The sequence below is a fragment of the Macaca mulatta genome, chromosome 2 (assembly GCF_049350105.2).
Source record: "Macaca mulatta isolate MMU2019108-1 chromosome 2, T2T-MMU8v2.0, whole genome shotgun sequence".
Lineage (NCBI taxonomy): Eukaryota > Metazoa > Chordata > Mammalia > Primates > Cercopithecidae > Macaca > Macaca mulatta.
This window is the reverse complement of record NC_133407.1, coordinates 38,269,716-38,291,771: the sequence shown is the minus strand read 5'-3', so window position 1 is coordinate 38,291,771 and position 22,056 is coordinate 38,269,716. Positions and strand designations below refer to the sequence as shown.

General features: G+C 45.4%; 1 protein-coding gene across 1 annotated transcript in view; it reads right to left on the bottom strand.

The window, feature by feature from the left end:
• EPHB1 (EPH receptor B1) overlaps positions 1 to 22,056 on the bottom strand; it is a 457,899-nt gene that overhangs the window by 8,016 nt on the left and 427,827 nt on the right. The window contains exon 13 of the mRNA XM_001115263.5: positions 5,060 to 5,209. Within this exon, the coding sequence (XP_001115263.1) occupies positions 5,060 to 5,209 (150 nt within the window). The remainder of the gene's footprint in view (positions 1 to 5,059; positions 5,210 to 22,056) is intronic.

Sequence of the window (22,056 nt, the reverse complement as noted above, 5' to 3'; positions counted from 1 at the left end):
TCGCACCCTTTTCCAGTTCCTTCCAAATAACTAGATTGAGGGTCCCAGTCACAGAATCTCCAAGTGGGATTACCCATTGAATGGCCTCTGGAGCTCCTTCTGGATTGCATAAGGGCAAGTTAGGTAGGGCCAGCAGGAGGAGCTAGAGTCCAATTCAACCTCTCACGGTGCTAGGCGTCCCCAAAGTCTTCCAGTGCAGGCCAGTTAACGTTCCTGGTGGTCCCCTAAACTAATGCCATCTCTGCTCAGGTCGTTAGATGTTAGAGCCCCAGATACTAATTTTCCTCACTGACAAGCTCTACCACCTGTCCTGGAACAAGAAAGAGCACTGGAGTCAGGGCCTTTCTGTGAGAGCACAGCTCCATGGTGTGACCAGCTGATCCAAACTCTTCTGGCAAGGGATCAAGAGAATGGGTACCCATACACACGCTGAGTCTTCTCCCTGTAAGCTCTAGACTGAATGGAACTCAATTCTGTTTCCCTTGTTGCCTCCATAGCATGGCATCATGGCATCCCACTGGCTTTTTTTTTTTTTTTTTTTTGAGATGGTGTCTCACTCTGTTGCCCATGCTGGAGTGTAGTGGCACAATCGGCTCACTGCAACCTCCACCTCCCGGGTTCAAACAATTCTCCTGCTTCAGCCTCCCGAGCAGCTAGGACTACAGGCACGCGCCACCACGCCCTGCTAACTTTTGTATTTTTAGTAGAGATGGGATTTCACCATGTTGGCCAGGATGGTCTCCATCTCTTGACCCTGTGATACACCCGCTTCGACCTCCCAAAATGCTGGGATTACAGGCACGAATCACTTTTTTTTTGAAGACTGTTCTGGTATTTGTGTTTTGTATTTGCTCTTTGTTTGGTATGTTTAGTTTCTTTTTAAGAGGACATCAAAAAGCCACTGATTTCTCCTTTCTGGGCAGGTCAGCTAGGAGCAAAGGCCCATTTGGCTGTGTTGGTGATAGTACTACATAGTGCATAGACCTTGGAAGGCTGGTTTCAAATCCAAGTTCCATTTCTTCTTAGCTATAGAACCTTGGGAGAGTCACCTGACTTCCTGAAACTTCACAGATGAGATTGTTACAAAGATTAAATGACACCGAAGTGATGTGTGTTGAGCACAGCACAGATGAGTAGTAGGATGAATCCTTATCACACAGAAGGTGTCATTACGGCTGTGTCTATTATAGTAGATGTCTTCCCGGCAAAGAAGGGAGCTACTACTGCTCATTTTGGAGGTCCAGGAAGATAGTGTTTAAAAGCATCAAGGACTTTTCTCACTTTGCAGGGTACAGCATAGCCGTGGGAACCCTCTACCATGTTTGTGTTTAGAAAATGGGACTCTACTCCATTTGTTACTTCTTGTAAATAATTTTGTTGTTATTACTTGAGCTGATAATCTGGGAGCATTAATGCTTCTTGCGCATAGGGAAAAAAGTGTGCTTTACCCTTCAGCCGAAAGGAAAAAATACTGAGGTCTTTCATTGGTATATGAGTAGCATTTATCCACTCAAGTCTTTGATTGAAGTACTATGCCTTTGGAGATTTGTATTATATTCTTTAAGATTTGTGTGTTTTCTAAATTTTTGAGCACATGAAATTTATAGTCAAATTACAACATCATTATATCAAAAAATAACTTTGGTCTTCTAATAGGACTTTGAGATCATTCTCTGTCACACTTGCCTCACTAGCAGGTATGGGGAACAGGGAGGAGGAGTGGAGAAACACCTTCATTCTGGCTATCTGATGATGGCTGTAAATGCCAGTGACCAGGTTTGAATTGTATGGAAAGAGATGGCCTAAGGTTGGAGGCATAGTGTGTCCTACTGAGCAGAGCTGAAAATGGAAGTGAGTTTTGGGCTCCTTTCATTGGTCCATAAGAGGATGAGATAAGTGGCTATTGAGAAGATTGAAGATTAGAATGAAATCAGATGGCATTTCCAGAGAGAAGTAAAAGTAAAGCTGTGGGGGTAAGGAGACCAGTCCAGGCAACTGTTACCCAGAGCTCTCTGCTGTCTCACTTTGAAAGTTCAGCAACAACTCTTTTGGCCATTGCAAAGGCCAGTGTAAGCAAATGTCCTGGGATCTAATTAAAGGGGCAGGGAGGATGTGTGGTGAGGGGTTGCCTTTATTCACCTGTACTGAGAAATGGTAGGTACGCGGGTTCGGTAGGGATCAGGTGCAGGTAGTTTGACCCTAGGTGCTCTCTGGGACTGGAGGGAGTGACTAGAACTCCTCTGGGAAATGGGCAGAGCCCCTCCTCTTGCCCTTGCATTTTCAGGGCCTGCTCCTGGCTGCTCCCAGACATGTATTTCCCATTAGTGAGTCAGGCTGTGGGTAGTGCCTACTCGACCTTGCACTGGAGAGAGGGAAGTGGAGGAGCTCAGAGTAGTGGAGAAACCAGGGTAGAGCGGGTTAAGTCAAGCTCTGATGTTTCAATAAGACTGCAGTTCCTCTCCACAGACACTGCCACTCTCATTATCTCTGTCAATCAGATCCAAGCAGCAGAACTTCCAAGTTGCTCTCTCTGGCTGACAAACTCTCTGTACATGTTCAAAGGCCTTCCTGGGCTCTGGAAGCCTAATTACCAGCACTCCGACTTGCCTCTGCAATTCTCTTCCTTAAAACCTTTCAATTGTCATCTGTAAAATCCTTTACCGCCACCACCTTGGTGGTTTCTGATGAGTGAGGCTTCAGTCCAGCAGCTGGGAGCCCCTCCTGGCTCTCTCCCAGGCCAGGTTGTAAGAAGCTTTCTGAATGGGCATGAAGTCACCTCTTGCCTCCTACGGGGAGCAAAATTGTACTTGAGACAATGCTTAGGGGCTTTATTTTGAAGAAGCACAGCAAAATTTGAATAAACTGCTACTCTACAGATGTTCTTATTCCCTCTGAGACCCATCTCAAATGTCAAATGTCCAGGAAGTCTTCCCTTACCTCCTCCACTCAAATGTTCTCAAAGCCCCATGTTTATGCCACTGGACTATAAAACCCTCAAGAATAGAACCAGCAAGCACAGTGCTTAGTCACAACTAGCATACACTGACTGTGTGTTAAATGAATAATTTGGGAATTCTGGAAGTCTAATATCAGAAATTTTATTTGTTTTCAGCATTGACAGAAAATATCTTAAATGTGAAATCCTGCTTGTCAGACAGTTTTGTAATTCATTCTGTATGTGCTGAATTGTTCTTAATCAGATTAAGGTCTTGGGCAGGATAAGATGGGTCTGATTTTTCTTTTCTTTTCTTTTTTTTCTTTTTTTGAGACAGGGTCCCACTCCATCACCCAGGCTGGAATGCAGTGGCGAGATCTTGGCTCACTGCAATCTCCACCTCTAAGGCTCAAGCAGTTTTTGTGCCTCAGCCTCCCGAGTAGCTGGGATTACAGGCATGCGCCACCACGCCTGGCTAATTTTGTATTTTTAGCAGAGACAAAGTTTTACCGTATTGACCAGGCTGGTCTTAAACTCCTGGCCTCAAGCAATCCACCCGCCTCCACCTCCCAAGGTGCTGGGACTACAAGCGCGAGCCACTGCGCCCTGCTGGGTCTGCTTTTTCTAGCTAACGTGTTATACTCATTTAGCAGCTGGTATAGACAGAACCAGGGTGCAGCTGATTTCATGAAAGTAGGCTTTGTACTAACTCCACCACTTACTGATTTGACATGCTCCAGGAGCAGAGGCAAAGTGTTGCTAATCACAGATAATAGAGGACGTAGACACCAGCCATGGTTGACTTCAGGACCTGGTTAAGGATGCAGTCATTTCACCCACTCCAGGCTGGAGCCACTCTGCCCATGGCAACAGGGAGTACTGTCATAGAGGTACCCCAGCTCCTCTTTCCACAGTCTCTCTGGGAAATTGCCACCTTTCTCAATCTTCTGAGCAGCTGCCATGGCACTAAACCTGTGGCAGGAGAGCAGATTGCTGACTCCACAGCTTACAAGTTCCTCAGTGTTCACCCCAGCACAGAGGGGGTTAGAGTGTGGCTGGCTGCCAGTGGACTCAGATCTGAACTGGGGGCCGTTCTTTCTCTTTTAGCTGTAAGTTGGGAAGGATAAAAACCGCCCCCTCTCCCAAAGTGATGGGAAGGGCAAGCAGAGAACATAGATATGCAGCTTTGCAAATTGTAATCCTCTCAGCACCAAGGGGAGGGTATGTATTCAAAGCACAAAAGAGGCCTGGTCCCTGGAGATCAGCTCAGGGTGAGAGGCAGTGTTGAAATTCAGGCAGGACTTTTCATTGGAGACTTATCAAAGCAAATCATTCTAAAAAGGCTTCCTCACCTTTTAGTAAGTATGGAGCAAAGGCTCTCATGTGGAACATTCCAAAAAGCCTCTATTTAAAGCATGTTAGATGACCCTTCTCTTCCTTTCTCACCCTTTTCCCTTGAGGGCATCCTGGGGGAGTGCTGACCTCCCCGCAGACAGAGGCCCTCTCCTGTGGTCCATCTGAAGCTGACCAGCTTTGGAAAGCTTTCCACCTCTTCCTTCACTGATAGGTGATCTGGGATCATAGAAGAGTGAATTATCAGGGAAGAAGGGCCCTTTACAGTTCTTCTCTTTAAAGCTAGGAGGTACAAGTCCCACAAAGAAACTGCAACTGGCTCAATGGAGCACAGCCATCAGAGGTAGAGCAGGATGGGAACACAGGCCCTGGCCCTCAGTCCAGTGCCTCCTTCCCCTCTGTCGTGCATGGGGAAGGAAAATACAGAATCTGAACGCTTAGAAGCAGGGTAGACTTTGCTGCTTAATTTGGGGCTGATCTATTCGTGGTCCTCAGCCATTTGGAATTAAACAGCCCTTTGTCTCTTGGGTTGGGGACTGTGGCCTTGGCACCTCTACAGGCTTTGTGGTCATAGGGACTTTCACACCTCCATGCTGGGCTCTTTGATTAGTTCCAACATCCATGCTAAGGGTGTCCGTGTGTCCCCTGCCCTGAACACTGCAGGTTCAGGTTATGAGGCCATGAGCTGAAAACCGGAAGAACTGGTATGCTACCGCCTTTGGGATCCCTTCGATGAGGGTTTTGTGGTGACAAAGTGCTGCTGACACTCACATCTTGGTTGGACATATCCCAGTAGGGTCTCTCTCCAAATGACATGACTTCCCACATGACAATCCCATAGCTCCAAACGTCGCTGGCTGAAGTGAACTTGCGGTAGGCGATGGCCTCTGGAGCTGTCCATCTCACGGGGATCTTCCCTCCCTGAAAGGAGAAAGCGTGGTCAGCCCAACCATCAGGTTTCTGGTTGAAGGCAGGCAATAAAAAACTTGGCATGCACATCCTTTCAAACCCTCACTCCCATATCTTGTGAATTATGACAGACAGGCTATTCTTGCCTCATGCACAAGATATGTTGCTGTGCCTAGTTAGAGAAGCTCAAGGTGACCAGCATGCCTGTGCTGGCCTCTAGCCTTATGTGGACACACCACATGTGCCCTGGTTCCCTATATATTGATTCCAATGTTGCTGCAGGGGAGGTGGGTGGGAGGAGAGAGTGTAACTGTCATAAACTTACTGGAACTACCTGAGATTGGCTACATGAGATACAAGTTATGGTTTTCTTTGTTCCCTGGCAATGTAAAAGCTAACACATTTGGGTCAGAAGGAATCGCAATGACACAAAAGGAAAGAAGAGTGATGAAGCATGCCTCCTAGAGAGCCCTGCCACTACCAGGTCATGCTATGCTGCCCTCTGCCCCATTTTCATTGCATTCCACCTCTGGGGGGGCAGGTTTTCCTAACTCTGTAGCCTGCAGATAGCCCTGGGTTTCACGAGGGTTGAATGGTCCCAGTGCTGTGGTCTTTCTACATGCTGACTGTCCTGCCAGCCCTTCAGTGGAGGTCAAGATTCCGGAGGCTGGAGATGCCCTTTTCTCTAGGGGCACCCTTAGGCTTGTTTCTCCTTCTTGCCTCCAATCCCACAATGGAGCTTTCTAAATTGGCTCTCTGCTTGGCCCTCAGCTTGTCTGCCAGACCTTGGCCAGTTTTGTTTACCTAAGGGATTCATATCTATCCACTCATTCATTCATCCCATCAAGAAATAGGCAATAAGCACCATTTTGTGCCAAGTCCTGCTGAGAAGCTGGTGTCCCAGAAATGAGCCAGTGTCCCTGCCCTCAAACTGAACAGGACAGTGGGGAGGCAGACAAGAAAACAGAAGCTTAAAAAATATTGTTAAAAACATTGAAAAGCGAGGGAAGGTGAAGATGTGAGTAGGTACAAGGCATTCTGAAAACCAGAGGAGACTCCACAACCAGGGAAGGGTCAGGGAAGGCAGGCAGGAGCTGTTAGAGAAGCAGTTTCTGATGGTGGTTAAGAACTCCTGGAGCCTTTGGCTGGGTTTGGATACCAGCACTGCCTCTTTCTACCTGTGCAACGGGGGCAAGTAACCTACTTCTCTGTGCCTCGGTTTCTCATCAGCACCTACACAGCCCAGTGTTAACTATTATTTTCACTATGCTCAGCCCTAGAGAACAAGTAGACGTTAACCAGGCAAAGTGACTGCAGGAGGGAAGTCCAGGCAGAGAGCAGCTTGTGCAATGGCCAGGGATAAGAGAGAGGCTGAGACATGCAAGCAATCCACAATGGCTGAAGCACAGAGTTCCTAAAGGAGAAGTAATAGGAGGTGAGCATAGAGCAGACAGCTGGCATGGCCTGTGCTGTCCAGTATCAGTGCCAATTACAGCTGTTAAACAGGGTGCTCGCCAAGGCTGCCCTCCAAAGCTTATCACTCCCTATAGCAAATATGGCCCCCCCTTTCCAGTTCTTTATGCCAAATGCCAGGATTTCACCCCATCATGCTTTTTTCTATGCTTAGGCATTGTCTCACTCATAATACACGGAACATGAAGCTGCTGGCTGCAGTAGTGACAGCACAGAGCGGGGACGGCAGCTCCCTCACTCCCCTCCTCATTTACCTCATGCTTCCACTGAAAGAGGATATTTTTATACTGCCCATTCTTACAATCTGCTCAAGTCACCAAAGATACATGGTTGACGTTAGCAAAAATACTGTAAAAATGTAAAAATGGTTAACCCAAGCTAGGGAGAAAAAAAAAAAAAAAAGGAGCAAACAGCAAAGTGTATTTTTATCTGGTTTCCTATCTGGAGCCTGGGAGGAATAAAGGCAACCAGGCTGGACCTCCCCAGGCACACATCCCACTTTCTGCAAAGAAGACAGTCCTGATTTCCCCTGAGGATGGGGGCAGGCTTTTGTGGTGGGGGAGATGTCCTCAGCTCAAATGCCAGCTACACGACAAATGCCGGGAGGGCATGTTCAGGCTGTGGCTGCAGCAGGACTCTCTGTTCTCATCATCCCCCAGAACATGAGTGAATTTACTGGTTTTATCTACACGGTCCCCACAGCTGGGAAGAGAGGAGGAGAACTCATCCAGTGCAGCAGCAGCTACCAAACACCTGGAGGTCAATGTCTGAGAGTGCAGAGACCCCAAGTTGTGTGTTGCCACTAGGGGAGGTGCTGTTGTCACACCTCGAGATGGCCTGGGCTCCCCCCAGAAAACAGGGGCTTTGGTTCTCTCAAAATACCTGGGTCAAGTGAGGTAGGAGAGAGTTGGAGTTTAATTAGTATACTGTGTGTGTGTGTGTATGTGTGGGTGAGACAGAGAGAGAGAGAGAGAGACAGAGAACCAGATTCTGTGTGAGAATGTATCAATCTGTGTGCGAGAGTGGGAGACGGAGAAAACTTGGCAGTGTAGGTCTCTGAGTAAAAGAGAGTTAGGGCTTGCTTATCTTTTGTGTGTTTTTGTGTCAGAGAGAGGAGGGGAGATGACAGTGTGGCTCTTCTGAATTTCAAAGAGGTGATTTGGGAGTCTGAGACTGTCCTCCTCTGCCAAGTCTGGAGCAAACCCCAGGGGCTGTCAGTGACAGCTGTGGGGCCGCTCCCTCTTGCCTGGAAAGTGGAAGTGCTGGCCCACAGCAAGGAGCCTCCAGCCCTCCTGCCACCTTGCACTGTTGGGCCTCACTGAACACTGAGCTTGGCCTGTCACCGCCGCCCCCACCATCCCAGCAGGTGGCTGAGCCTTGGAGAAGAGCCCCTGAACAGGCAGGTGACAGCTTGTCACGGCAGGCTCTCCCGCTCAGCTGAAGAGAAGGGGGACACTGACCTGGGAGGGAGAACAACAGGAAATGCAAAGTCAGGGGGCACAAGAGTGGGCACTTTGTTTCCTAGGAATTTTAAATCTTTCTTCCATCTTTCAAACATCATTGTCAATGTTGCCTTCTGGTGCTCAGAAGTAATCAGGGTGATGATTATTGATATAATCAATATCAATTATTGATATAATTAATATTATCAAGCGATGATAATAACTTGTCTTCAATCACGTGAAAGGAAATCTATTAATTTAGAGGACGGTGACCAGCCCTGTGGAGGGAAGCAGAAGAAAAGGAAGTGGAACCATGCGGCAGCAGGCAGGGTTCTGCCAGCCAGGCGGTCCTGCCGCTGCTGCATGAGGAGCTTGGCCCCGACACCAAGGCCAACACAGTCACGTGAATGTAAAGTGCCCTAAGAGCCCCCAGCTCCCCAGTGCAGCCATGAGGAAGGGGCATAGAGGAGTGCTTGCTCCATTGGGTGGTGAGGAACATCAGGGAAAAATTCTCAGATGTGAAGAATGCATGGGGTTCACTGGAAAGGAATCTGCATTCATACAGACACAGAAGTGCTGACACTGGGCTTGGGGAGAGCACTGTCCCTGGCAGGGGTTTCTACAAGGTACCAGATGGCTTGCTTCCCAGGGGATGCTAAGGGCATGGGTCTGCTTTCTGCAAGGACCGACTTTCCCTAGGGCTGCCACAGGGGTCGCTGTTGGAGCATGGGGGAGGGAGAAGAGAAGAACAGGAAGAGGCAGCTCACTATCATCAGGGTCTGAGTTCCCTTCAAGACTTCATACACACCTTCCACACAGAGTTTTGTATTGAATGGTGTTGCCAAGAATTCTTCAAATGTTTGAAAATCACTGCTTCAGAATAATTATGTCTTAACTCAGATATAAGATAAACTTAAGATTGTGTGTGTGTGTGTGTGTGTGTAGAATGTGGTGAACTAAGAGAAGATATCTGGCAGTGAATTAATCCTAACCCAGCTATCCTCAGGGTCATCTGCCGACCCACATCCACACCTGCTAGCAGGTGTGATGCCAACAGGTAGAAGCTCTTGGTGTGGAGGCACTTTAGTCCCTCAGCTTCAGACAGCATGCAGCAAGCATCTATGTAGCACCCATTCTGTCCTCAGTACCCTGCTGTGGACATGATAATGAGGAGCCTCAGCCCTACTCTCAATGGGCAATGGATGTACCTAACACCATCCAGCCAGCACACTGTCTTGCCAGAGTGAGGTCACATAAGTACAACACATAGCTTTGGTTTTAGAGCCCACCCAAGTATGAAGTTTTCCAGGCCAAGGTCCAGGCATATGACTGATTCCTTTTGCTAATTACTTATTGTTGAGAATCCCAGAGGGTAGTACTTCTATGTGTCTGGTCATTGCTACAGCACTTTTCTCCACCGCTTTGTGTGAGACGAAGTCTCAATGGGATTATGGCAGAAATCCAGCCACTCATGAATATTGAGTATCGTGTTCATGGACTTGTTCACCAAATATTTCAGTTGTGCAGCATGAGAGAATCCCCTCGATGTTTGGAAGTGATAGGTTCATGGCTGAGTGTATCATGAAATGGCTCTGAATTTCATAATGCCCGCTATTCCAAAAGGTTTCTAATATATAAAATACATTGAGGTTGTTGTGAAAATCCAATATGACAGATATTTAAACCACACAATATATTCTTATTATCATTAAATGGTAAATTATTGAATGTTGTGTATTGAGTTATATCCCTGCAAAAGACATGTTGAAGTCCTAACTTGTGATAGCTGTGAATGTGATCTTACTTGGAAACAGGGTCTTTGCAAATATAATCAAGTTAAGATGACATCATACTGGATTAGGATGAGCCCTAAATTTCATGCTGGCATCCTTATAAGAAGGCCGAATGAAAATACAGCAACACACCAGGGAGAACACCATGTGAAGATGGAGGCAGAGATTGGGGTGATGCATCTACAAGCCAAGTTACATCAAGAACTGATGGCAACTAGGAGAGAGGCATAGAATAGATCCTCCCTAGAGCCTTCAAAGAGAGAATGAGCCTGCCAACACCTTGATCTCAGACTTCCAACCTCCAGAACTGCGATAGAATAAATTTATGTTTAAAGCTGTTCAGTTTGTGATAATTTATTATGGAAGCCATGGGAAACTAATACACTGAGTATATACAATTTTATCAGATACTAGTTTAACAATGCCATTGTTAATTTCCTAGGTGGCAGAACCATCATGGGCTACTATCAGGGGGCTTGGGAGTGAGGGATACCTCCAACACTTTATATCAAAGTCCCTCGATTAACCACAGGGCCCCTCTAACATTTCATCAGTGCTGTTGGTCAGACCTCGGCCACAGTTCATACCTTGAAGCACTGCCCTTTGTTACCATGCCTGAGGGAGGATTCTATCCTCACTCTACCATCAGTGTCCCCAGACTTAGGTGGCCACTCTAGGCCTAGGTAAATGCACAACACTGGCTGAAAGCAAGGCCAATACACCTTTTATTTGAGAACTTAGAGGGCCTAGTCCAGTGGTTCTCAAGCTTCGTTACCTATAGGAATCACCTGGGGAAAGTTTGTTTGTTTGCTTGTTTTTAAAGCCATGAGTATTCTAATTTATTCGAATTTCTCTGAGTGGTGCCCAAGAATTGGTAGGTTTTTGGTGATGCTTCAGGTGATTAGAATGTCAGGCCATCAGTCACAGTTACTGACTGGAGCAGTGGTTCTCAAATTTGAATGTGTATCAGAACCTACCGGAGGGGCTCATAAAACTGTTTCTAACCCAGACTTTTAAATTTACTAGTTCCGGGGTAGGGCCTGAGAATTTGCATTCCTAACAAATTCCCAGTGTGGTTCTCACACTTTGAGAACTGCTGGCATAGATCAATCAGACATAAGTCATGGATTGCTTTAGTAATTGTCTTGAATACAAACTTTAATAATTGTTAGTGCCTGGTTTAAGAAGGATTCTGAGGCTTCATGACTGGGTTCAACAAGGGGTTGTGACTAATAACTACACGTAAGAATTAGCTGAAGCATGTTCAAATCATCAATGCTCAGGCACCACTCCCAGAGACTCTAAATTAGAAGACTCAACGCACTACCAAAAAATAAAACTTTCCCCAGATGACTCCAATGGGTAACCAAGTTTGAGAACCACTGGGCCAGGCCTTCCAGGTATGGAGAGAAGAGGGTTGATGAGCAATGTCTGCCTTAGGTGAGGAAGTGGGCAGCTGTTTGCATGGCAAGTGATATGGTTTGGCTGTGTTCCTACCCTACTCTCATCTTGAATTGTAGTTCCCCTAATCCCTACTTGTAGGAAGGACCCAGTGGGAGGTAATTTAATCATGAGAGTGGTTACCCTCATGTTGTTCTTGTGATAGTGAGTGAGTTCTCACAAGATCTGATGGTTCTATAAGGGGCTTTCCCCCTTTTGCTCAGCACTTCTCCTTTCTGCCACCATGTGAAGAAGGACAAGTTTACTTCCCCTTCCACCATGATTGTAAGTTTCCTGAGGCCTCCCCGGCCATGCTGAACTGTGAGTCAATTAAACCTCTTTCCTTTTTAAATTACCCTGTCTTGGGTATGTCTTTATTAGCAGTGCGAGAACAGACTAATACAGTAAATTGGTACCAGTAGAATGAGATGTTCCGGAAATGTGGAAGTTACTTTGGAACTGGGTAACAGGCAGAAGTTGGAACAGTTTAGAGGACTCAGGAGAAAATACAAAAATGTGGGAAAGCTTGGAACTTCTTAGAGACTTGCTGAATGGCTTTGACCAAAATGCTGATAGTGACATGGAGAACAAAGTCCAGGCTAAGGTGGTCTCAGATAGAGATGAGGAATTTGTTGGGAACTGCAGCGAAGGTGACTTTTGCTATGCTTAGCAAAGAGACTGGCAGCTTGCCCCTGCCCTAGAGGTCTGGGGAACTTTGAACTTGAGAGAGATTATTTGGGGAATCTGGCTGAAGAAATTTCTAAGCGGCAAAGTATTCAGGAGGAAGAGAACATAAAAGTTTGGAAACTTTGCAGCCTGATGATGAGATAGGAAAGAAAAACCCATGTTCTGGGGAGAAATTTAAGTGGCTGCAGAAATTTGCATAACTAATAAGGAGTAGAGTCTCCAGGGCATGTCAGAGACCTTCACCACAGTCCCTCCCATCATAGACCTGGAGGCCTAGGAGGGAAAAATGGTTTCCTGAGCCAGGTTCAGGTTCCCCCTACTGTGTGGAGCCTTGGAACTGCAGAACTGTATCCCAGCTGCTCCAGCCATGGCCAAAAGGGGCCAAGGTACAGCTCAGGCCATTGCTTCAGAGGGTGCAAGTCCCAAGCCTTGGCAGCTTTCACATGCTGTTGGTCCTGCAGGTATGTGGAAGACAAGAATTGAGGTTGGGGGACCTCCACCTAGATTTCAGAGGATGTATGGAAATGCCTGTATGTCCAGGCAGATATTTGCTGCAGTGGTGGAGCCCTGATGGAGAACCTCTGCTAGGGCAGTGCAGAAGGGAAATGTAAGGTTGGAGTCCCGACACAGTCCCCATGGGGGCACCGCCTGGTGGAGCTGTGAGAAGAGGGCCATCGTCCTCCAGACCCTAGAATGGTAGATCCACCAACAGCTTGCATTGTACACCTGGAAGAGCTGCAGACACTCAAGGCCAGCCTGTGGAAGTAGCCAGGAGGGGAGCTGTACCATACAAAGCTACAGAGGCAGACTTGCCCAAGGTTGTGGGGGCCCACCTCTTGTATCAGCATGACCTGGATGTGAGACATGGAATCAAAGGATATCATTTTGGAACTTTAAGATTTAATAACAGCCCATTGGATTTTGGACTTGCATGGGGCCTGTAGCCCCTTGACCTATTTCTTCCCTTTGGAATGGGTGTATTTATCCAATGCCTGTACCCCCATTGTAACTAGGAAGTAAATAACTTCCTTTTGATTTTACAGGCTCATAGGTGGAAGGCACCTGCCTTGTCACAGATGAGACTTTGGACTTGGATTTTTGGGTTAATGCTGGAATGAGTTAAGATTTTGGGGGACTGCCAGAAGGGCATGATTATGTTTTGAAATGTGAGGACATGAGATTTGGGAGGGGTCAGAAGTGGAATGGTATGATTTGGCTATATCCCCACCCAAATCTCATCTTGAATTGTAGTTCCCATGATCCCTATGTGTTGTAGTAGAGACCCAGTGGGAGGTAATTTAATCATGGAGGTGGTTACCTTTCTGCTGTACTGTGATAGTGAGTGAGTTCTCACAAGATCTGATTATTTTATAAGGAGTTTCCCCCCTTTTGCTTGGCATTTCTTGCTGCCGCCATGTGAAGAAAGACATGTTTGCTTCCCCTTCCACCATGATTGTAAGTTTCCTGAAGCCTCCCCAGCCATTCTGAACTGTGAGTCAATTAAACCTCTTTCTTTATAAATTACCCAGTCTTGAGCATGTCTTTATTAGCAGCATGAGAACAGACTAACACAGCAAATATTTTTCATCATTGTACTAAGCCTCAAAAGATCTTAAAATGATGAAAATGGGGAAAAAAAGCAACAAATTGGCCTCATTAATGTTTCTGTCAAGTATATCTGTGGCCCAAAGGAAATGGAGGGCAAACTGAGATAAAGTTTACATTGTATGTCAAGAATTACCCTGGAGTTCGCAGGCTGGACACTCTGCCTTGGAGCAGTAACCCTCCTGACTGTGTGGTTGACTAGCCTGGGTACAGCACCTGCTTGCGAGTGAGGGTCTGTGCAATCCACTGTAGACAAGTTCACACACAGATGGACCTGCCCTCAGGGGGCATCCATGTGGCACACCCCGGCTCCCGTTCCACAGTCACTGTCTACTGCCCTGCTCTAAAGTGAGCTGCAATTGTTTCTGTGTCAAATTAGAAAGGTATTTTAGAATAAATGTCTCAACTTAAAAGCACTCTGAAAGTACACTGACCCATTTTCCTCAATCTAATGAGTAAAGTGATATTTTTCCAGATAAGGCTCATATCAGCTAAGAAGGAAAAGAAGTTTCTGCCTAAAAGGTTATCTTGCTCTGAGTGTCACCAGCTTCTAACAGCTAGTGGAAATGGCTTCTGGCTGCTGAATTGCAACTGAGTCTATATAATAAAGAGGCTGTTCCCGGTTCCCCAGGATGCCAGGAATTTGCATGAAAACAGTCTCTCATCTTCTGAAAGAGTTCATCTGGCCCTGCTGCTTATTTCTATCCAGAAGCCACAATCTTGATGGTGACACTGTAATTTATTACCGTGCTAAGGATTATGATGCAACATACAGAGAATGAAAACTTGAGGTGAGAAGTAGGCTGCAGGAACAGGTGAGCTTTTGGAGAGGATGGTCTCATTTGTCATGCAAATGGCACACATAACAGAGAAAAGGGCTGGGAGAAAAGACAACCCAAAAAGACACACAGCATTAGCTGCCTACAAAATTATTTCTAAATAGAATGTTTTTCAAAGCTTTTCTTGAAGCATTAGCTGCTCCTCCAAAATGAATGACACAATGTATTTTGTACTAGTAATAAAATATGTGATTTGAATAATTACAAATGGAAAGATTTACAATCAGGTGGGGTCCTTGTTGCCTCTCCCCTGAGCTTTGTGAGCGCTGAAACCCTTCTGTGCAATGCTGCGAAAGGTAATTGCAGCCCAAACATAATTTTCCAGCAGCAAGAGAAAGGCTTATTTGGACATAAATTAACTAAAAATATGCGGATGATAGTGTGTATTTCATGTGTGAAGAACAGAAAGGCCACTTGGTGACATTTCCCAACTGGAAAAAAAATCTTCAACCAAACAGACGTCATTTTTCCGTACTACACTGAGTGGGCAAACAGCTGTCTTTTACTATCCACACCCAAAACAGCCTCTGATGGCCAGGATATAGGCATTATCATTTCTTTTTATTACACAGTGCTTCTTGAGTATGGTATGATGAAAGGAAAGGATGGAAAGACAAGGGCTAAATAATTAACTAGCTGCCTTCATTCATTTGACAAGCAGGCCCCTCTCCGAGCGAGGCCAGGGACAATAAAGGGCAAAGAAACAACATCCCGTCTGCCCTGAGGCGGACACTGTCCAGGGAATCCCGCAGTGGTAGTCAGGTCTTTAGTGGTGCAGCTTCTATGTTCATTGCCTCGCTATTCACAATGGCAAAGATATGGAATCAGTGTAGGTGCTCATCAACGGTGGACTGAATAAAGAAAATGTGGTACATATACACCATGGAATCCTATGCAGCCATAAAAAAAGAATGAAAGCATGTCCTTTGCAGTAACATGAATGGAGCTGGAGGCCAGAATCCTAAATGAATTAGTGCAGGAGCAGAAAACCAAATACTACATGTTCTCACTTATAAATGGGAGCTAAACATGGAGCACACATAGACATAAACATGGAAACAACAGACACTGCAGACTACTAGAGGTGAGAGGGAGGGAAGGAGGAATGGGTTGAAAAACTACTTATTGGGTTCTATGCTCACTACTTGGGTCCAATACACCCATGTAGCAATCCTACACATGTACCTCGTGTATCTAAAGTAAAAACCAAAATTATTTTAAAAATTTAAATTAAATTACCCTAATTTAGATCTTGCTAATAAGAATAAAAAAATAACGGTGCAGGCGTGTTCTCTCCTCGTGCAGTCCCTGAAGCTTGGGTCCTGCTATCAGTGTTCCTGAAGTGACTGCTCTAGAGCAAGAGCAATTGGATTAACCCCCAAGGGCTTTCGCTTCTCTGTACACTTTGCTCTCCCAGATGGTGGGCTATTGATAACGTACAGAGAGAGCCAGCATCCCATCAGGAATGTGGTAAGCAGGGCTGCACTTGCCCTGCTGTGAAAACAAAAATGCCCTCCTTCAAGGCAGGTAGGGAGGGGACAATGAGCCTCCAGACCCTCTGGGTGACAGGCTGGCATGGATGACCATGGAACAGAGGGCAGGAAGGGTTGAGGAGGAGGCTCGGAGGCCACCCCGCTATCTCCCCTTCTCTTCCCAGGCCACATCCAGGGTTTCATCCATTGCTTCTCTGACAATGGCAGGAACTGTACTTTCTCCTAGAGCCTCTCTACATCCATGCCTCACTGCTGCCCACCCTCAGCCCCACGATCATCCTAAGAGACCACAGCTTCCTCTTTGTCAGCCAGTCTGTTTGACACACCAGTGACCCCCGGGCCTTTTCGCATGTCTCCATGGCTTCCATCCATCAGTAGGCCATGATGCCATTCCTCCTTTCCCATGTGTCTCCCCAACAACCCTTGGTCACCCAAAATCTTCTCCCATTCTGTCCCTGCCCGGTGCCTGGAAGCTACACGGGCCTCCTGCTGCTCTGAGGTGAGGCTGCACTTGCTATGGCAATACAGCTGGCAAGTCCTCCTGATACCAAGTGGCTAGAGGTGGGGCTGCTGGTTCTGGTGGATGCTCTGTCTCTGGAGAAGGTTGGGGCTCTCAGATAGAGACTGGCCCCGCTTAGCCATCTTGGAGACCTCTGTACAGCTCTGTGGGAAGACTGTGGGGGTATTTTCTATTGTCCTTATCATGGCCTTCAATTATTTTTTCTCCTCTTCATGTGGAGTAAGCAGCTGACAGACTGTCTATGGCAACCCATTTGAAGAGATACACTAGATATATTCCTTCTTTTCATCGCAATGTTTGATGCCTTACCAGTGCCCACTGGCCATGCTTCTAGTCTCTCTTCCTGACCCCACCCTCCAACAGCTATTTAAAAATAATCAGTCACATTAAATAGCTTAAGCTCTTTTGGCCTCCTGAACTGCACTTCCTTCTTGGCATGGTTTCTCCCTCAAACAATCCCAGCAGTTACAACTAAGTCACTTAACCACTCTGTCTTACCGTCTCCACCTGCCAATAGGGATAATAATACTTAATTATCTCAGAGGGGCGTATGAGGAGCTGTTAGCTAATGCTGGCAGAGTGTGCCGGTGCTGACGGAGCCGCTCCACCTGCCTCCCTGCATGAGCCCTGCTCCTCTGGTGGTGGTGAGGGATGCCCAAAGAGTCTGCTCCAACGGCTGTACTGGGGGGCCAGCTCCTTCCTGTGTATCTTCTATGCTGGGAATGTAAAGCAGGTATTCTGAGTCTCGTTTTACAGGCACTGGGAACTGGACAGGAGAGGAGTGTGGCCAGGGGTCCACACCTGGTAAAAAGTGTGTGTGGGGGGGTGCTCTTGAAACCTCCCATTCCAGATCCCATGCTGCCTTTTCCTCACATTGGATGACAGGAAAGAAGGGAGGAAGATACATGGAGAAGTGTGTCCTTGCATATGGAGGGCGGATAAAAATCTCCCAAAGGAAAAACAAAAGGATTATCTTGTGTTTTACTTTCCCAGAGCATGGAGTCCCTAACTGTCAGCCAAGGGACCCACCCTGCCCAAGCTGTCACCCCCTCAGACTGCCCAACTCACAGTGAGCTCTGGCATATAAAAGAGCGTGTCAGTTTACTACATCTTTGATGGTTGAGAAACATTGGTTGAGAGATAAGAATATTAAGAATATTCAAGTGTCTCAGAGTAAAATGGAAAAAAATTCATGCTTTGTTTTTTAAATAAAGCATGAATAAGCACAGTGACACTGGGACTAAGACTGATGATGCTCTGTGTGAGGAAGAGGATGTGAAAATGGGCAAATCTCGTAAGCTATGGCAAGACTATAAATTGGCAAAAGGGCTTTGGAGAATAAACAGCTACCAAAATTTAAAATATACAAGTTCTTAACATCACCACGAAGGACAGATGAACATCACGTGCCTCCAGAAGCAATACCTTAAGAAGGGCACACTGTTGCTTATGCAACACATAACTAACCTGAATCTAAGTATGAAGGGACATCAGACGAACTCAAAATGAGGAAGATTCTATTATACAATATTTGAAAGGTATCCTTTAAAAATTAAAAAAGTATTGTGAAAATTTTCCTGATTAAAAGATATTGAATGAACATGATAAAATGCAGTATCAGAAGCTAGACTGAATCCTGTACTAGAGCAAAAAAAAGGGCTACAAAAGATACTTTTTGAGTCAATTAACAAAATTAGAATATAGATAGTAAACTGGATAAAAGTATTTTATCCATGTTAAATTGCTAAAGTTGATAACTGTACTATAGTTATGTAAGAGAATATCCCTCCCTATTCTTAGGAAATACGGAAATATACACGGAAGAGTCTAAGAATAAAGAGCAATGAGGTATGTAACGTATCTTCCAAGAGTTCAGAAAAAATATTTTACAGAGAGAGAAAGAGAGAAAGGAAGAGCGCACATAATAAAGAAATGGGGTCAAATGATAACAGTAGGTAAAGAATCTGGGCAAATGTTATATGAGTGTTGTCTGTATTATTCTTATTCTGGGAACTTTCTTTAAGTTTGACATTATTTTAAAAAAATAATGTGCAAATTCTTTGATCTAGAAATTTATCTTCTCGAAATTTATTTTGTAGAAATATCCATATGAGTGCACAGATATGTCTATATAAGAATTTTCACTGAAATGTTGTTTGAAATAACACAACATCAGATGCCACCTAGATGACCATTTAAAAAGATCTTGTCTCCAAAGGCATGAAGTGAGGTGCTGAGGAGGAAAGGTAATATTCAGGATAGATCATTAAGTAACAAAGCAAGCAGCCTATGAGTAGATCATTATGTATGGTGTGAGACCATTTTTTGAGACTAAAAATGTACATACAAAAAATACACATATGCATACACATACACAGTAAAGAGGAGAAGAAAACACACCAAGCTATGAATGATAGTAATTTCTGGGAATTGGGAAGGGGAAGTCAGTTTCACTTTTTACTTTAAACACATTTTTATTTTTTAATGTTATGAAGCATTTTGTTTATTTTTAAATTGCAGATTTTATTTTAGATGGTTTTATTTTAGGGGTACATGCGTAAGATTCACTTTTTACTTTAAACACATTTTTATTTTTTGATGTTTTGAAGCATTTCATTTGTTTTTAAATTCAGATTTTATTTTAGATTTTATTTTAGAGGTACATGTGTACGATTACTACATGGGTATATTGGACCCAATAGTGAGCATAGTACACAACAGTGGATTTTTCAACCCACGCCCCCTGATCCCCCACCCTCTAGTAGTCTGCAGTGTCTATTATTCTCATCTTTGTGCCCATGCGTGCTCAATGTTTTGCTCCCACCTAGAAGCGAGAACATGTGGTATTTGGTTTTCTTTTCCTACATTAATTCACTTAGGACTATGTCCTCCAGCTCCATCTATGTCGCTGCAAAGGACATGATTTCATTTTTTTTAATGACTGTGTTAAGAAAATGATGCACTGTTTTTAAAATAAAGCCATAATAGCATTTTTAAAATATGGCATTCTAGAGGTTTCTTTCTTCAGATAGGCCAACAACCTTCCAAGTTGGACCAATAAGGCCCCGTCTCCTGCACGTTCTGGAATTATTCCTCCCCCAGGTGTAGGGGAAGAAAGTAGACGGTTTTGAAGGCCAAAAGTCTGGTGAATGGGGCTGGTTATCACAGCTGTGCAGAGCCACACGGAAAGGGTCGAATTCAGGGTTGGAAGAGCAGAAACGGAAATGTCTCTTCTTCCTGCTGTGAAGAACCCAGCTACCTGGGGGCCGCCATATTGCTCCCTGGGTACCCGGGCTCCTGCCCCATTCTACACTGACCGTTCTCCTTGGTATCTCATATCTCCAGGGGCACGTCTGTCACTCACTTGTTAACTTCTTAATTCATTCCACAAACTGTTACTGAGCAGCACATGAAAGCTCAGAGGTACTGTGATAAAAGAGAAAGCCAGGCCAGCTGCTGGGACAGAAGAGTGCCGCGGTAGGGCAGGGACATAGGAGTGTGGCGAAGGCTTTGAAGAGCTACTGAGCAGGATGTGGGAGGAAACTGCCATGACACGGGGCACAGGTTGTGAGAGCAGCATGCAGGCCACAGAACAGGCTGGACCATGGGCCAAGCTGCCCACAGCTGTTCCCAATCCTCATTCTTGAGGCCTCTGATCCCGTTGGCCTGCCTAGGCCTGCACTACAGAAACCTCACTTGGGGGTATGCTGGGGCTCCCCAGCTAGATTTAGGCTTTAGCAAATGCTGCTTGAATCTTACCTGTTCTTTTCCCGCTGACTAATCTCTTTATTGTTTGATCTACTTTAAGATTTACTTTCCATTTTCCCATTCCTTAGAAAACCAGCCCTTGGAGGTGCTCCCACATTCCCAGACCTAACTTTCACCCAGCCTGGTGGGTCTAGAACCCTGGTCTTTTCCTCCCTGCCTGTCCTGCTTGGGCCTATGGGAGCCCTGGGACGGTTTACAGTATGGCTGTCCCAAGGGCAGCTGGGCTCTTCAGAGTGGGAGGAAGAGGCACCTCAGTTTCTCCTCCTCCAACCTGGGACTGGACCATTTCCCTGTGGCTCTTAGTGACCTCTATCATCATCCCCACTCACCAGAGTTGTGGCCTTTCTAAACTTGCCACAGCCTGAAGGCTCTGCCAAGAACTGTGGGGCTTCAGTTCCAGAATTTTAGGGAATCTTGAGAGTCATAGCAGTACCTTCCGCTGAAGCCTCCAAACTCCTCTTTTCAGAGGGTTCCAAATTCATTTTATATGAGGCTAATGAACTGCAAGCCCCCCAAACAATTTCCATTTTCTCTAAAGCCACCATCTCCCAAGGTTAGAGAACTTACTCATTTTCATGGAATCACAGGACTTCAGATGGCTCAAAAGAGAATCCTTAACCACAAGTCAGGAGAAGCCCAGGGAAGGGCCTAAGCTCTGTGACATCTGTCAGTGGCTAGCAAAAGCCTTCCCATCGGGCCTTGTTGACCCTGGAGGTTCTGCATCCTACTGGAATAGTTCAGTATGTCCCAAGGATTATAAGACTTGCATCTTTCTGGGCCCTTCAGGGCTGTATTTTACTGCCTGTGGCAAAGGGTGGGTGAAATGAGGACAAGTGGGGGTGGGGGCAGGGCATCCTAGCTCTGCAGCAGAGTAGGCATGCCGAGAAACAGAAGTTAAACAGCCAGCACATCAGTGGAGCAGAGAGGGGCTTGTCTGCTTTCCCCCTTAATGTGCTCTCCCCTCCCCTCAAGTAAATCCCAGACAGATTTAATCAAAGGTGCAGGCAGAGTAGAGAGTGATGGAATAATCTAGACCTGAAAGGCCTTAGCCTAGAACAGAGAGCAGCAACCTGGAAACTCATGAGAATCTTAATGTTCTTCGCCAAAGGTCATTCCAAAACTTCTCAGGTAAACATCAAAGAGAAGGTAATGTTCAAAATGTCATTAGGTTGGGTTTCTAAGCAGAACAAAGGAACATTTGATTGGGTTATGGAACTACCATCCAAAATATCTTCCTTTCATTGACAAGTGCTGACTGGTATATGGTGGCTGGAGCTGAAAAACATTATTTTGCCGTTGTGATAATAAAGACTTATCAATGGATGACTCAGAAAAGACTCATCAATGGATGCTGAAATTGGGGGGCAGTGAGGTGAATTTTTATGAAGAGCAGGATATTTGCATGGCCTAACATTATTTTCCTATAGATTGCTAATTAGTTACAGGAGAAAAATATGTAATAAATACGGTACATAACTATACATTGGAGAAATTAGAAAAAACCTTGACCAGGTGATCAAAAGTAATAATACCAATGAGGAACAGATGGACATCAAGTGTTTCAAGATATAATAGCCTAGGAAGGACACAACATCATTTATGTAGGATTATAGCCAAGAATGTAGGATCTGAATCTAATTATGAGAAATGTCAGAAAATACCCCAAATGAGGAATGCTTATTAATGAAAAAAGATGACTTATATTCTTAAATCAATATCATAACAGGCAAAGAAAATCAGTGGAAATACAGTCATGCATTGCTTAACGATGGAGATACATTCTGAGAAATGTGTTGTTA